This window comes from Sus scrofa, chromosome 1, assembly GCF_054392235.1.
Source record: "Sus scrofa isolate SSC_HxYL_T2T_F1_AM1 chromosome 1, Sscrofa_HxYL_maternal_Yorkshire_Landrace_v2.0, whole genome shotgun sequence".
NCBI classification, from domain to species: domain Eukaryota; kingdom Metazoa; phylum Chordata; class Mammalia; order Artiodactyla; family Suidae; genus Sus; species Sus scrofa.
This window is the reverse complement of record NC_139383.1, coordinates 83,173,812-83,191,127: the sequence shown is the minus strand read 5'-3', so window position 1 is coordinate 83,191,127 and position 17,316 is coordinate 83,173,812. Positions and strand designations below refer to the sequence as shown.

The window sequence follows — 17,316 nt, the reverse complement described above, 5'->3', positions numbered from 1 at the left end:
GGGTCGAATCTGAGCTGTAGTTGCTAGTCTACACCACAGCCACAGCAACGTGAGATCCAAGCCACACCTGTGACGTATACCACTGCTCATGGCAATGCCGGATCCTTAACTCACTGAGTTAGGCCAGGGATCGAACCTGCGTCCTCATGGATGCTAGCCAGATTCATTTCCAGTGAGCCACGAAAGGAACTCCCTGTTTTTAAATATAGCAATATTTTAAGGAAAAAGACAATTATTTTATAATTTCATTCATTCACTTTTTCTATGCTTTAATAAATCTTTTGCATAGGTAAATACATTTAGTTAGATCTATAAGACAACACGGAAACTAAACAAGAAATAAGCATTCTGGATCTCTTCAAAACAACTATATTGAGGAAATTCTTGGCTAAATGTTATCTTCAGAAATACCCCTACCCCTTATACTCACACCTACAACAACTTCTATAACTTTCAACTTTTAGTGAAATCATTTTATAGTTTATCTTGCACATCTTCTTATACTCTTTTAGCATCACTTTCCAAAAGAAAAATGTACCCATATAATTCTATAAATAAATAGCAAACATTATTGCACCTGAGCTTAAGAATTTAAAATTGTTTCCATTGGTTCAATTATTAACTTCTAAATTAAAACCTAAAATTTACATTCATTTCTAGGCTATAACTACTGACAATAATTAGAATATTTTAAGATCTGTTGTAAAGATAATTTCTGAGATTGGGGAAGTGGTTCCAAAGCTCTCTTCAAACTCAGAGAAGAGTGAGTTTGATGAGATCTTAATTACCTGAGCTAATCAAGGGGACATTCGAGTAGGTCACTCAGTTGGGAATGCAGCTTGCCTAGACTCTGGAGAGTTCTGTCTTAAGAGGTCAGGTCGACTCCACAGGTGGCCCTTTCTCCAGAAGCTTATCCACTGTCTCAGCTCTTCCCACAGCTCAGGCTGTACTCAGCTGAGGGCACCAACCTCAGGACAAGGCCAGTCTGGAAGGGACCAGCAGCAACGCTGCGGAACTGAGGGAATGTGCCTTTGGTCAGGGAGAAGGAAAGGTACTTTTAATAAGGGATTTCTGACTGAGGACCAAGGTCATAAGGAGATGTAACAATGTTGAAAGAACATTAGAATCTAAGGCTGCACAAGGCATTGTAAACGGCAATGGTCTTTCTTAGAGTTTAGTTGTGCAAAAAGAACGGATATAATGTAGGATTGGAACAAAAATACCTGAGAAGTTATTTTTCTCTAGGCAACAAAGTCAGTGTTGTTTCTGCTTTTAGCAAAAGTTAGTCTATGCCTAAATTCATTACTATCTTTATTTTTTAAAGTAATTTTTAATAAAATCAACAAATGAATGATAGGTTTTAATACTGATCATACCATTTTATTACTAATTTTGGTCTTCCCCTTAGTTTCCTCTATGAAAAGGGTTTCTCAGTAGCAGTTACAATAGCTTTTAAAGAGAACTTGGGCAAAATAATTAAGACAGAAACCATAAATAACAAGAAAGTAAATGAAGCAAAAGTGTCTACTGTGATGTTTACCCTAAAGTATAACAATAATCGTCCATAAATTTTTAGAGTGTTAAGGGGAAATTATCTTAATCTAGCACATTATGACTCATTATAAAAGATCCCAATATTTAAAAATTATGAAAGACTTCCAGATCTCATGAGTGGAGTTAGAAATGTAGGCTATTACGCTATTAGTCAAGTTTGGTCTGTATTTTCTGGGCCTCTTCAGGCCAAGAATAGCCATCAGGTAGAATCTGGTCATAATCAGTGCTATACATCTGAGAGCGGACAAATGCTTCCTTGTTTGAGGGTTCAGGATAAATGGTGGCTGTCTTTTCTTGGTATGCATCTCTCACAATCTAGAAATAAGAAGAGAATATTAATTATTGTAATGAAGAGAGGTGAGGGTGAGCACATGTCAGACATTCTTCATCTGTTTCAAAAAATTAAGTTCTAATTTATGTCTTGTCTGTTTCCAAAAAAAGTGTACTATAATAAAAACATGAAATTACAAAGAAGATATAAAGAGAAAAGACAATTAGAAATCATGTAACAAGAGATGACTGATGAGAGCCACAAGGAAAGTGTGAAGAGTAGAGATTTATTTATGTGTGATTTCTCAGATAAGTCAGTCTTTTTTATTTTTTTATTTTTTTTTTCCTTTTCTTTTTAGGGCCGCACCTGCAGCATACGGAAGTTCCCAGGCGAGGGGTTGAATCAGAGCTTCAGCTGCTGGCCTTCACCACAGCCACAGCCACAGCTGCCGCAGTGCAGGATCCTTAACCCACCAAGTGAGGCCAGGGATTGAATACACATCTTCATGGGTGCTAGCTGGGTTCTTAACCCACAATGGGAACTCCTTTTTTTTCTTTTCTTTTTTGTCTTTTGTCTTTTTAGGGCCACACCCACAGCACATGGAGCTTCCCAGGCTAGGGGTCAAATTGGAGCCACAGCTGCCAGCCTACACCTATACCATCAATGCCAGATCTGAGCTGCTTCTGAGATCTATACCACAGCTCACGGCAATGCTGGATCCTCAACCCACTGAGCAAGGCTAGGGATTGAACCTGTGTCCCCATAGATGCCGTTCGAGTTCGCTAACTGCTGAGCCACAATGGGAACTCCCTTTTTGTAATTTTTTGCTGCACTCTCAGCATGTGGAAGTTCCTGGGCCAGGGATCAAACCCATGCCACAGCAGTGACCTGAGTAGCAGCAGTGACAAGGCCAGCTTCTTAACTCACTGAGCCACCAGGGAACTCCTCAAAGAAGTCAGTCTTAAGAGCCTTGAAATGACCTGACCAATAATTAACTCAAACTAAATAACCTTAAAATTCCTGCTAAGTTTAAACTCAGACACGCTACAGTTTCAACAACCCAGAGTCTCCTACAAAACTCTTTATTCAGGGTCTCCTGACCCTAATCAGCGGGGCTCCTACTCCGTGGCAGTTTCTGTGCTCCTTGCTCTTCTGGAACCACAAACTTTCGTGTCTCCATGACTCTGTGTCACACTCCACATTCTGGTCCCTGGGCTGGGGACCCTCAATGCTGGCTTTCTCCTTTCATAGCTGTCTCCTGCAAGGTCATACTTTCCCCAATCTTACCTGGGCTTTCATGGTTGCACATGACACAATTTTCTCCTTTCAAAAGCAAAAACAAACTCTAAAAACTTCTTCTAAAGTCAATTACAAACCTTCCCCTGTCAAGTCTCCATATGACTCTCACCACTATGCTGAGAAAACTCCAACTAATCAAAGAACCCCAATTTCTCTTCATATCAACTCAAACTACCTCCTCTATATTTTCAAACATTCTCTCTTCCCCTGCTTTCTTTGAGAAAAATGGATTCTCCCTGTTGTCAAAATTAATCACTTCATGTGCGCTCTTTAACTCACTCCAGTTTTTATTTTTTTAAATTTTTTTTCCAATTTTCAAGTTTATTCAAGTACAAAGTTAACAAGTTTTAAGTTTTCTACATAGGAAAAGACTGGTCAACTTCAGATGCTGCAGAAAAATTAGCATTCAAGGAAAAAAAAACCAAATATAAATCCATATTTTGCCTTTGTGACTGAAAGAAAAAAGTAACTATTTTAAAAGTTATCAAAAATCCAACCTTATATGAGACCATTATAAATTTCAAACAGTAGATTTACCACACATGCTACATTTTCAAATTCTAACACAGCAAAGCATAACCACGTAATTTGGCTACATCTAAATATTTCAGAAAGGTTTAAAAAAATTAACAAAGTTGTGACTATAAAACTTGTGCAGTTTTTTTGCAAAGTAAAAAAAATTAAATCTTTAATAAAACAAAACACTCCTTAAATTTCTTATAAATAGCTCTGAAGACATATATTATCCATCTGCTGCAAGCTTTCTTTATCTGAGAATTTCCCAGGATCCTTCACCACAAAGGATTTCCTTAATTCTCCCAACATTTAACTCACATAAATATGATTAAACAACTATAAAAGTGGATGTAGACAAATGCATTCTTTTTTTTTTTGGTTGTGCCCAAGGCATGCAAAAGTTCCCAGGCCAGGGAACGAACCTGGACCACATCCAGTTTTTAAAAAGAGCAATCACTAAAGAGCTATTTGTATGACAGACTTACTTGAATAAGGATGATTTTAAAAAATATTATAATGATTAAGTATGTCCTCTCAATGTAAAAGTATGCATTTATGAAAAATTATGAAGACCGTGCCACATTATGGAGAATTGTTCATGAAAAAAAGGAGGGATTAAAAGTATGTGACTACACCCTTATGTATTGTTACAATGATGTTAGAAAACAAAGCAAACAAATGGAAAAAGATTACAAGCAAATTCACATACCAAAATGATGTTAATGTTTGTGTTAGAAAAGTAGAATATCAGGTATTTTCCTCTATTTTTCCAGAGTGCCTAAAATGTGATATTATTATGGTTTTTTTTTTTTCTTCTTTTGTCTGCACCCTTGGCAGATGGAAGATCCTGGGTCAGGGATTGAATCCCAGCTGCTGTCGTGACCTACACCACAGCTGCAGCAATACTGGATCCTTAACTCACTGAGCCACAGTGGGAACTCCTATTACCACATTTTTAACAGATATTCTTCGGTTACAGTTCATGGAATACAGCATTTAACCATTTTAAGCACATAATCCAATTTCTTCTGTAAATTTACAGAGATGTGCAACTATTACCACATCCAGTTTCAGAATATTTCCATCACCCCAAAAAGTTCCCCTGTGCCTGTTTTGCCCACCCCCCACCAAAAAAAAACTGAAAGCAGGGCAAAGCTTATAAAACTTGCAATCAGAGTTCCCTTTGTGGCTCAGCCATTAACGAGCCTGACTCGGATCCATGAGGATGCAGGTTCAATCCCTGGCCTCGTTCAGTGGGCTAAGGATCTGGCATTGCCATGAGCTGTGGTGTGGTCTCTGACACAGCTTGGATCCCGAGTTACTGTGGCTGTGGCTGTGGCCGGCAGCTGTCGCTCCATTCAACCCCTAGCCTGGGATCCTCCACGTTCCAGGAGTGCAGCCATAAAAAACAAAAGCGAAAACAAAAACAAACAAAAAAACAACTTGCAATGGCTTTTGCAATAGCTGTATCCTCAGTTCCGAAGCTTTTTTTTTTTTCTTTTTACCACACCTGCAGCACATGGAGGCTCCCGGGCTAGGGGTCAAATCAGAGCTGCGGCTGCCAGCCTGCGTCACAGCCACAGCAAAAAAACAGTCCGAGTCCACAGATCCAAGCCAAATCTGTGGACTTGGAATGTTGTTATGGCTGCATCTTATGGGATACACAGCACTATGGATCCTTAACCCAGTGAATGAGGCCAAGGATCCAGTCTGCATCCTCACAGATACTATGTAGGATTCTTAAACCACTGAGCTACAGCGGGAACTCCCTGAGCCTCTTCTTAAAATCCTGGCCACTTCCATTTTAAAATGGCTTCTTTCTTCTGTCTTCTGGACAGAATAATAAACTGTGTTCTAGCCTCAGTTTTCTGCCTTTTCTACTTGCTCTCCTGGCAATAACCCAACCATGCCTAGAATTTCACCTGTTACCACAGATAGATAATTCCCCCACTATTTATACCATTAAAGCCGTTCCCTTTTTTTCTTTTTTTCGGCTTTATAGGGCTGCACCCGAGGCATATGGAGGTTCCCAGGCTAGGGGTCAAAACAGAGCTGCAGCTGCTGGCCTACACCACAGCCACAGCAACACGGGATCCAAGCTGAGTCTGCGACCTACACCACAGCTCACAGCAATGCTGGATCCTTAACTCACTGAGCAGAGCCGGGGATCAAACCCACATCCCCATGGACACTATTTGGGTTTGTTAACAATGAGCCACAACGGAAACTCCAGTATAGCCAGTCCTTCTTGAAGTCTCAGTCATTGCCATCTATTGTTCGCACTGTACATCTGAACATGCCATGGGTACTGCAAACCTGCATTCCAATGACATCATCTTCCTCCCTGAAGCTGATTCTTCATCCTGATCCCTCAATTTCTGTTTACGCATTCTTTCTTAATTTTTAAATTTTTTTTGAGCATACTCTTGAATAAATAGATAACCAGGCAGATGAGCTGCAGTTTTTTTTTGAAGGAATACTTGGTTTTTGGAGCATCTACCCTCAAATCGACAAAATTTCTATTATGTAAGCCACCCAGTCTGTTAAGGCAGTTTTGTTATAGCAGCTCTAGTAAACGAATACAACTACACTGCAAAAAAGCCGATTTCTCTCTCATCTTAGTTATGGAAAATTTAGGCTCCTCTTGGCGACTTCCTTCCAGAGCTCATCAGCCTCCCCCACAGTTTTGAGCTGTTTTCATTGCTTTGCTTTCTGCCCTGTATAATCCGTTGTGATCTTTAAGATGCCGTACACCCTGGAGACACAGGTAAGGCAGGTGGTTCAAGGTCTAACAGTCACTCCACCACATCTGCAGTGCTGTGGTGACTATTGCAAGTGAGATATGGAGCAGTCCCCTAATGGTTAAGGTTGGCCTAATGGTTAAGGATCCAGCACTGTCATTCTGTGGCTCGGGTTTGATCCCTGGCCCAGGAACTATAACATGCCATGGATGTGGCCAAAATAAAGTGTGATGTGGAAAACACCAACTAAAAAAAGGTAAAGTGAAGGACGTTTAGCTGAAATGAAACCCTGATGAATTATTTAAATTATGGGAGAGAAAAAGAATAATATAGAGATTAATGACTCAACTCATTCCTGAGGTTCAAACACAGTTCCCAAGCTCTGCCGAGGCACCATGCCTCATTTCTCGGATTTCTGACATAACACATGATATAGGTATTTCAAGGAAGTGGATTTTTTCATGCCTAAACATGCACACTTAGCCAGAGAAGGAAGGAAAAAATAATGAGGCTTGAACAAGAGCAGTTTTACCTTTTCTGCGATTTTCAGAGAAACATCTCTAATGGTGTTCAGAGGAGGATAAAGCCGGCCTTCTTCCAAGTGTTTATCTGATACTTGCTGAGCTATAACCTTAAAAAAGGAAAGACAAAACACTTCATACCATACACTGTGGTGGCTGTGGGTGTACAGGTGAGTGTACAAAGAGATGGTCGCAGACAGAAGCAGATCACACTAATGCCAGCATTTAATTTCATCTCTCCCTTTATCCTTGGAAAACTGAACATAGATAGGCCTGGTGACCGGATGGGTCACACAGTGCGTGAAAAAGATGGGACTAGCAACTGGTTTCCTCTTACCTAGTTCCTTTTCTTTCTTTCTTTCTTTCTTTCTTTTTTTTTTTTTTTAACCTTTTGCATGTTTTACTTTATGTTAAAAATTTTAATGGTTTTTATTTTTCCATTATGGTTGGTTTACAGTGTTCTGTCAATTTCTACTCTACAGCAAAGTAACCCAGTCTCTCTCTCTCTGTCTCTCTCTCTCTCTCTCTCTCACACACACACACACACTTTTTTTTCTCAAATTATCCTCCATAATGTTCCATCATAAGTGATTAGATATAGTTCCCTAGGCTGTACAGCAGCTTTTTTTCTTTTCTTTATTGTCTTTCTAGGGCCACACCCGAGGCATATGGAAGTTCCCAGGCTAGGGGTTGAATCAGAGCTACAGCTGCCGACCTACGCCATAGCCACAGCAACACAGGATCCGGGCCACATCTGCGACCTACACCACAGCTCAAGGCAATGCCGGATCCCTAATCCACTGAGTGGGGCCAGGGGTCAAACCCTCATGGATCAAGTCCTCATGGACACTAGTTGGGTTCATTACCACTGAGGCACAACAGGTACTCCCTCCAGCTCCTTTTCTACTATACCTTGAAATGCTGGTAGCTTGCTAATTTGATGCACTAGAGCAACAGGGGGAAGAAGATACAGAAGGCAGAGGAGGAGAAGAAAAGCAATGGGAAAGGATCCTGAAAGGGGAAGAGGGAAGGCCTATAAGGCCTCAACCCAGGCGCACACACTCTCTCGAGGGAGGGAGAGCAGGAGGTGGAGGAGGTTCTTTCTGAGTCACACGGCAAGTAGGATTTTAATCTTACACAGAGTCTGGATCATCTGACTCACCTAACCAGCCTGTTTCTAAAGGAAACAATGTAGGCGCAGAAATGTGCTTACAAGGGTGGCTCTTATCACACACACAAATAATAATAATGATAATAAAGAGGGTGGGAAAAATTTTTGGAAGTGAGAGATTTGTCTGTGGCAAGATTAGAGTGATGGTTTCAAAGGTGTGCATTTATCTCCAAACTCATCAAGTTGTAAAATTAAACATATACGGCTGTGCGCCAATCACACCTCAATAAAGTAGCTCTAAAAACAAGATAAACTGACATTTCATGCTGCCTGATGTGATGCACTGAGGAGGCCACAACTGTTAGGTCAATCTCAACCGAACCCTATAACCATATAACTTGAATTAAATCACGAGAAACACTATAGAAAAACCAAATGAACTGTACACTTCAAAATGTCATTGCCATAAAAGAAACAGAAAGACTGAACCATTCTTGCAGATGTGAAGATGAATCTAGAGGTTATAAAGGTCTTTTTTGATGGATAATGGGCAAAACTTGAGCTTGGATTTTGTGTTAGATAACAGTATTATATCAACATTAAAGTTCCTGAATTGATAATCATACAGTGACCATGTAGGAAGATGTCCTGAAATAATTAGGGGTAAAGAGGAATAATGTCTGTAAGCTGCTCACAAATAGTTCAACAATAAAACTCTTCCTCACCCTCTCTCTCTCTCTCCCCCTCTCTCTGTGTATAGATGTGAATGAATATAGATCTCTCTGTGTATAGATATATATACACACATACACATCTATACACACATGTGCACTCACACACACACACACACACACACATACCAGTATTGTTTTTGTTTTGTTTCGTTTTGTTTTTGCTTTTTAGGTCCACACCCACGGCACATGGAGGTTCCCAGGCTAGGGGCTGAATTGAGCTGTAGCTGCTGGCCTACACCAAAGCCACAGCAATGCAGGATCCGAGAGGCATCTGCAACCTACACCACAGCCCATGGCAACACCGAATCCTTTACCCACTGAGTGAGGCAGGGATTGAACCTGCATCCTTATGCATGCTAGTCAGATTCATTAACTGCTGAGTCACAATGGGAACTCCAGTATGAAATTATTTATTGAACCTACTAGGGCACAGAGGTGTACTCAGCCACCTTGAAGCCCACTCCAGCTCTAAGACTTAAGTCTTTCAGTGGAGTGATTTTAAATCAGTGTATATAGCTGAGTCTTGATCTAATACAACTGTGGATACAGAGAAGAAAGAGAAACCCCTCCTTGAGATATTCTGACTAATCATTTATGTTTCAGTATCTCTTAATATCTTTCAGATTTTTAAAATCATGAAATTATTTCTGAGATCTGGTTTTGGAACATTCGGCGAGGATGACAGACACAGCATTACAGAGAGGTTAGCAAAGCAGTCTATGCCTTGAGAGATGCATAATTTAGGGAGGCAACAGGGTATGGGAGGCAAAAGAGGATGCTAGAAAGAAGATAGCCTGGTCTGTGTGGGATGGGGGAGTGAAGAAACCCAGAGGAATGGGGCAGGGAGCTTGAGTGTGGAGTTACAAGAAAGCCTGGAGTCAGATTAACAGGAAAGGGGGGTCAGCACCCCAGAAAAAGCCAGCTTCTGATGCAGAGACATATGAAATGAACTTGGGGAGCCCAAGTATTCGGATCTGGGGGAGCAGAGGGTCCATACACAGAAATGAGAACTGAAACACTGTCAACGCCAAATTAAGGAGTTTGGGTCAAGTCCTACCGGTAACCGAGGACTTCTAAACAAGGATATTTAGGCAGGGGTGGTGGGGAGTGGGTGGGAAAAGTTACTGACAAAAAGCTGCTATTTGATCAATATTACATTACACAATGAATTACAACATATCATTACAATGACAGTGTTGATCATAGGAATTTTATAATGAACCTGTTATTTATTTACATTATTTACATTCTTATATTACCCCTTGCCCTTGCAAAGTAAAAATTCCCTCTGTCCCAGATTCAGTGACCAGGGTCCCAAAACTTAGGACAAAGAGACGCATGTTCCCCACTGTAATGAAGCTACCAAACAAATGGGTCTGCCAGCTCCATCAGAGCCCTTCAGGGAGGGGAGTTGTGAAAACAATCAACCTCACATTTTTTCAGTTGTTTACATGAGATAATAGGGATGACTATCGCTCCTCTGACCATTGGCACATTGTTGGTAGTCAACATCAGTGTTTTTTCTCTAGAAAGTTCCGCAATGTCATTTTAAAAAGATTGGGTTTGGTGAGAAGATGGCTGGGGAAAGAGTGGGAATCTTTGCCCTCTGTGTATTCCTGTCATAAGGGGAGGAGCAGGGGATTGTGGGACAGTCAAGCAGCAAACAGGGGACCCGGGGAGCCTACCATTAAGAACCAAGAAACTAAAAAGCAAGTGGTTCATCCTGGGGCAAAAAGAAGAGTGTATGTAAGTGGCTCAGTCTCACTCATCCACTGGCCCCTTCATTCAAAAACCACGTGCTGCTTTTGATTCTGCTCTGGTGTTGCTCTAACTACACTGTGGCTGCTTCAAACAGAACTACCATATGACCCAGCAATCCCACTCCTGGGCATATATCCGGAGAGAACTTTCACTGAAAAAGCTACATGCACCCCTATGTTTGTCGCAGCACTATTCGCAGTAGCCAAGACATGAAAACAACCTAAATGCCCAATGACAGATGAATGGATTAAGAAGATGTGGTGCATTTACACAATGGAATACTACTCAGCCATAAAAAAGAACAAATCAATGCCATTTGCAGCAACATGGATGGAACTACAGACTCTCATACTGAGTCAAGTCAGAAAGAGAAAGACAGACGCCATATGATATTACTTACATGTAGAGTCTAAAATATGGACAAATGACCTATCTACAAAACAGAAACAGATCATGGACTTGGAGGATTGACTTGTGTTTGCCAGGGGGGAGGGGGAAGGAGTGGGATGGTTTGGGAGTCTGGGGTTAGTAGATAAAAATCGTTGTATTTAGAATGGATAAGCAATGAAATCCTGCCTCCTGCCAAATAGCACAGGGAACTATATTCAATCACTTGTGATGGATCACCACAGGATGGAGGATAATGTAAGAAAAACAATGTGTGTATATATGTGCATGTGTATGCGCACGTGCGTATAACTGGGTCACTTTGCTGTATAGAAGAAATTGGCAGAACACTGTAAATCAACCCTAATAAAAAAAGAAAAGAAAATGTAAACAAAAACAATTTCTCATTTCATTCTGGCAGAACATTGTAAATCAACCCTAATAAAAAAAGAAAAGAAAATGTAAACAAAAACAACCTCTCGTTTCATTCTGACCACAGCTACATTTTCAGTTATCCAGTGACTTATACAATCAAAGTTTCCTCCCAATGCTGTTGTCAGTGGCCGTTCCTTCTACAGTCCAAGGAGTGGATATGGGGAAGGATGGGGCAGGGCAGAGCAGGTGACTTATGAGGATGGGTGTGAGAACAAGAGGCCCAGCTTTGCCTCCCAGGTGAGGAAAGGAGAGAGGAGTCTGTTCCAGATTGCCCTATAGACCACTTGGGGCCAACAGGGCTGATCCTGGGAGCATCAGACAGAAGACTGTCCAGAGGCATGAGAAAGCCAAAAATCTCCTTGTGATTAAAAAAAAAAAAAATGTCCAGGAATAGTCTTTAGGATTGGTGCCAATCCATGTGATTTCTGGAGATCCATCTGATTAGTAGAGATCCAATACGTATTTTGACAAAAATCCTAACAGTGATTAAATTTGGGGTGGCAGAACAAACCTGTGTGTTACTTTTTAAAAAATTAAAAAAATATATTTTTAGTTTTAAATTGTAATCAATTGTTACTTCCCCAATACAGTTTTTTTTTTTCTACTGTACAGCATGGTGACCCAGTTACACCTCCATCGACAGATAATTGGATTAGGAAGATATGGTATATATACACAATGGAATACTACTCAGCCATAAAGAACAAAACAATGCCATTTGCAGCAACATGGATGGAACTACAGACTCTCATACCACATGCTACTTTTGTTAACTACAAAATACAGTCAATAAAGTCTTTCCTTTTTTGCGCCCTCTAAAGGTGACTGTGGTATTTTGTTTATTCTTCTTGCTGGTAAATACCATTGACTAGTTCTATTTAACGCAATTCAATAAGTACTGCATTTCCACTATGTGCTTTAGCATTGTGTGAGGTTCGACTGGTGTTTTGAAAAATGCATATGAGAGACCCTCTCTCTTTAGAGAAGATGATTTACAACTTAATTGTATGGCAAGACTTAATAGTTTAACACGTGAAGCTTCCAAGAGCATACTACAACAAGGAATAAAATAAAATGTGGAAGTGTTTGCAAAGACAGCCATGGCTAAGGAAAAAGATGAGTCAGAAAGGTCACAAAAGGAAGAGGTGGCACTTAAGTTGTGACTTGAAGACAGGCTTAGACAAGTAAGGAGTGATTTGCAGAGTCTTTGGGCAGGATAATACATAGGGCAGTTCCATGGGCACTCATGTGTGTATGTGTTTATTTTGGTATTTTGTTTGTTTGCTTTTTAGGGCATATGGAAGTTCCCAGGCTAGGGGTTGACTCAGAGCTACGGCTGCTGGCCTCCGCCATAGCCACTGCAAATCAGGATCCCAGCCGTGTCTGTGACCTACACCACAGCTCATGGCAATGCCGGATCCTTAACCCACTGAGAGAGGCCAGGGATTGAACCTGAGTCCTCATGGATACTAGTTAGGTTCGTTACTGCTGAGTCATGAGAACTCCTGTGTGATGTATTTAAAGGCTTTCTGATGAAGGAGGATAAAAAGCTTCAGTGCCTGCTTAGAAAGGAGGTACCACATATAGCAATGCAGATATTGAGGGCAAGGAGAGGTGAGAAATGATTTCTTACAACTGTGTTTCAGAAAACAGCAGGGCAATTCTGTGGAAACACCCATCAGGTAACTGGAGAAGTGGTAAAAAATAAGAAGACAGATGCAGAGATTTGGCCCTTTTAGAATGAAGATAATGGAAAGAAGAAAATGGATGCAATCTCTGAGAGCATAAGTCAAAGGAAAGAAAAAAGTAAAGACAAAAAAATGAATGCTAGAAAGAAGCTTAGACAAAAGGGACATGAAACAGACAATGAAAACAAGGAGGCTGTGTGAAAAACAGGAGTGTTGTGTTGACTTCTAAGAGGTGAGCCATGCAAAGCCCAAAAGATTCGGCCCAAGAGAGTGTTGGCTGCAAGAATAACACTAAATGTACATGTACAGCCCCACATCTTATTGTTTTCCTTCAAAGGTGTTAGAGTGATGATTTTTCCCGGATACAGGAAAGACTTTTTCAAGAAACGTGTCACTAGGGGGCGCTGGAGTCATTTAGGAAAGAAAACACTGGCTACTGTGAGCAAAAAATTTTCTTTCTGATGTGTCCTCTACAAAAGACAATGACAGAACATTGTAAATCAACTGTAATAATTTTTTTTTAAAAGAAACATCTTAAAGACTAATCCATGTCTTTTCAAAATGAAAAGACAAGCATTACTTTGTAAATTTAGGAAACATTCTTCTAAGGGGCAAGACAACAAAATGTATTCAACATCATTCAGTTAAATCCGTGGACGGTTACTCCATAACAGACTATTAAAATAAAACATCATAAAGTTGTTACATAGACAAACCCTGGGATCTATAAAGCCAAAGATAGTAACTTCAGTGACAATACCAGCGAGAGAAAATAAAACTGTACAAAGCATGACTGAGTATGGCTTCTTAAGGTCCTCTTAAGTATATACATTTGTAAACACTTGATCTTTGAAAAACTATAAAATATTTGTCACATAAAATATTTTTTGAAAATTTTATTAAAATCATCTTTGGTTCTGGAAAAAAAAAAGACAATGACTGCATTTCTCTTAATGTAAGAACAACTTTGAAAAGCTCATAGTAATGAGATACCTACTTACATTTTCAATTTAAGTACTGTTGATTTACAATGTTGTGTTAATTCCTGCTGTACAGCAAAGTGATCCAGTTACACACACTCTTTTTTTAATATATTCTTTTCCATGACAGTTTACCGTAGGACCTTGAATATGGTTCTCTGTGCTATACCCCCTCCATGCATAATAGCTTATGTCTGCTAACCCCAGCCTCCTACTCCAGCCCTCCCCCATCCTCCTCTGCCTTGGCAACCACAAGTCTGTTCTCCTTGTCCTTGAGTCTGCTTCTCTTTCAAAGATGGGTTCATCTGTACCATATTTTAGATTCCACATATAAGTGATATCAGATGGTACTTGTCTTTCTCTTTCTGACTTCACTTCACTTAGTATGATAATCTTTAGTTGCATCCATTAGGCATCTACTTATGTTTAACAAGATTTTTTTGAATCAAAGAAGCTCAGAAGATACTAGTCATCATGCATTTAATGCAGTGAGCGAAAAGAAAGCTGGCAGACAGCTGTTCTCGCAGAATGATGCCAAGTGCTAAACCCCAGGATTGTGCTCCTTGAGATCGTACCAATAATATAAAAATCTTTCACAATGGGAAGAACAGCAAGTTTGCATGATGAAAATGTGTGAACATCAATCAAATTTTATTTGGTTTAGTTCAGTTAGCATGTTGTACAGTGGTTTAATCTGAGGAGAAGAAATTCACTCCAATTTCTCATTCATGACTTGCATTCTCCTCAAACATATCAACCAGATGAATGTCCCAATTATCAACACTCAGGATTTTATAAATATATGTCCAGTCATTATATCAAACCTCTGAGGTTTGAGGGGCAAGGGGAACTGATGGGAGCCTGATGGTCATAGTTCCTCCTGTGAGTAATAAAGTCCTCTGTCTCTTACCTAAGACTTTGTGTCTTTTGCTGGCATCTATGAATCTGTGGTGGGGTGACTTCTTAGCTGCAAATAAGTCAAATTTTAGATCCCTCACAGTTCTTAACATGCCCTCCATACTGAGTCTGCTCTGTGGTGTTCTGTGACTCTTCCCTGAAGGCCCACAGTAGAGCCCACTTTGGTCTCCCCTCCCCCACTTTTTTTTGGTCATGCCCATGGCATGCATAAGTTCCCAGGCCAGGGATCCAATCCACACCACAGTCGTGACCTGAGCCACAGCAGTGACAGATCCTTAACCCTCTTTGCCACAAGAGAACTCCCCCACTTTAGTCCTCTTTAATGACTTTATAAACAATCCATTCTCTGTTTTAACTTCTTCTCCAGTGGAAATACTAGAGTGTTTTTTGTATTCTGCACTGAACCCTGAATGATAATCTCTGGTTCACTGTACCAAATCAGACTGTCACTTAAATCTTCAAAATGCCCTTATATAGCAAGGTGCTCCATGGAGAAATATTTACCACTTACGCCATGATCTGGAAACAAAAATTTTAATTATCTCATTACTATCACAGAATTTGATTGGAAATGTGAAGATTAAAATAAAAAAAAAAGTTGCTTTTCTCATATCCTATTGGTGGAAATGGAAATTGGTGCACTCACTGTGGAAAACAGTGTGGAGGTTTCTTAAAGAAACTAAAAAACAGGGAGTTCCTGTCGTGGCTCAGCGGAAACAAGTCCAACTAGTATCCATGGGGATGTGGGTTTGATCCCTGGCCTTGTTCAGTGGGTCGGGCATCTGGCATTGCTATGAGCTGTGGTGTAGGCTGCAGATGCAGCTCGGATTCTGCGTTGCTGTGGCTGTGATATAGGCCAGCCGCTGTAGCTCTGATTTGACCTCTAGCCTGGGAACTTCCATATGCCACATATGCGGTCCTAAGAAAGCATAAATTAAAAAAAAATTAAAAAGAGAATGATCATAATTCCACTCCTGGGTACATATATCTGAAAAAAAAAAAAAAAAACACTAATTGAAAAAGGTACCTGCACCTCAATGTTCACAGTGCTATTTATAATTGTGAAGGTATGGAAGTAATCTAAGTGCCCACTGACAGATGGACAGATAAAGAAGATGCGATGTAAAAAAAAATGAAATTTTTCCATTTGCAGCAACATGGATGGATTTGGAGGGTATTATGCTAAGTGAAATAAGTCAGACAGAGAAATACGAATACTGTATGATATCACTCATAGGTAGAATCTAAAAAACACAACAAAGTAGTGAATATAACAAAAAAGAATCAGACTCCTGGATATAGAGGACAAACTTGGGGTTACCAGTGGGGATAGGGAAAGGGGGAGGGGCAATAGAGGGATAGAGGATTAAGAAGAACAAACTATTAGGTATAAAATCACCTATAAGGACATATTGTACAGCATGGAAAATATAGCCAATATTCTATAATAGCCATAGATGAATTATAACCTTTGAAAATGGTGGACTACTATGTTACACAACTGTAACTTATCAATATTGTACATTAACTGTACTTCAATAAGAAAAGGTCTCTTTTCAGAAATCACAACAAAGTTTTTTATTATGATTACTGAAGAACAATCTTTTACTATGTGAACTTACTACTCACCCCCTATTCCCCAATAGGAAAGATTTGAACTTTTTTCAGACTGTATACCTTCCAGGGAGTGAGCTGAGATGCTAAACAAACAAAACATTAGAAAATCTACACCAGCTGATTTGGGATTTTACAGGCTTGGCAAACCACAGGATATTTTAATGCAGAGTATTTTATAATACCTCAGCAGTAGTGAGAAAGATCTTATCCGTGATATGCCTCAGTCCACAGGCCACAACACCAAGGGCAACTCCAGGAAACACATAGGAATTGTTGCCTTGGCCAGGATACAGGGTCTGCCCACTTGGAAGAGTGACCGGATCAAAAGGACTGCCACTGGCAAAAATTGCACGACCCTACAAAACAGACACACAACTGTAAAAATAAGCCGGGCACCTTCAAACAAATGGATCATAAGACAATTCAAGTATTGAATATTTAGAAAGAAGACTAATTATTCATTAACTCTGTAATAAGTGCGACCAAGCTTTTCTGATACTGGCAGTAAGTTCTGGAGTGGGTTCTTTTCTTCGTCTTGACTTCTAGGAGAAGGGTGCAAAGCACAGGAGAACCCCTAACCCACCACCCTATTGTGGGCAGTGATCTAATCCACAGGCCCATCGACCATTTTATACTACATGCTTCTACTTAGAGGCTTCTGCAGACAAAAACATAAGTTAATGTTTGAGTCTTATGGTGACATTTTAGGTTAGAGTTTAGAGGTTAACACATTTCAATGTATGTGGGACAAAGTTTTTTGTTTTGTTTTGTTTTGTTTTTGTT

The 17,316-nt window shown here is 40.0% G+C and overlaps 1 protein-coding gene across 1 annotated transcript in view; it reads right to left on the bottom strand.

Annotated features, from left to right (window-relative positions):
* Positions 1–252: 252 nt before the first annotated feature.
* The window catches only part of ME1 (malic enzyme 1), a 190,397-nt gene continuing 173,333 nt past the window's right edge, over positions 253–17,316 (bottom strand). The window contains 3 exon segments of the mRNA NM_001444616.1: positions 253–1,869; positions 6,914–7,012; positions 16,716–16,889. Of these exon segments, the coding sequence (NP_001431545.1) occupies positions 1,702–1,869; positions 6,914–7,012; positions 16,716–16,889 (441 nt within the window). The 3' untranslated portion in view covers positions 253–1,701.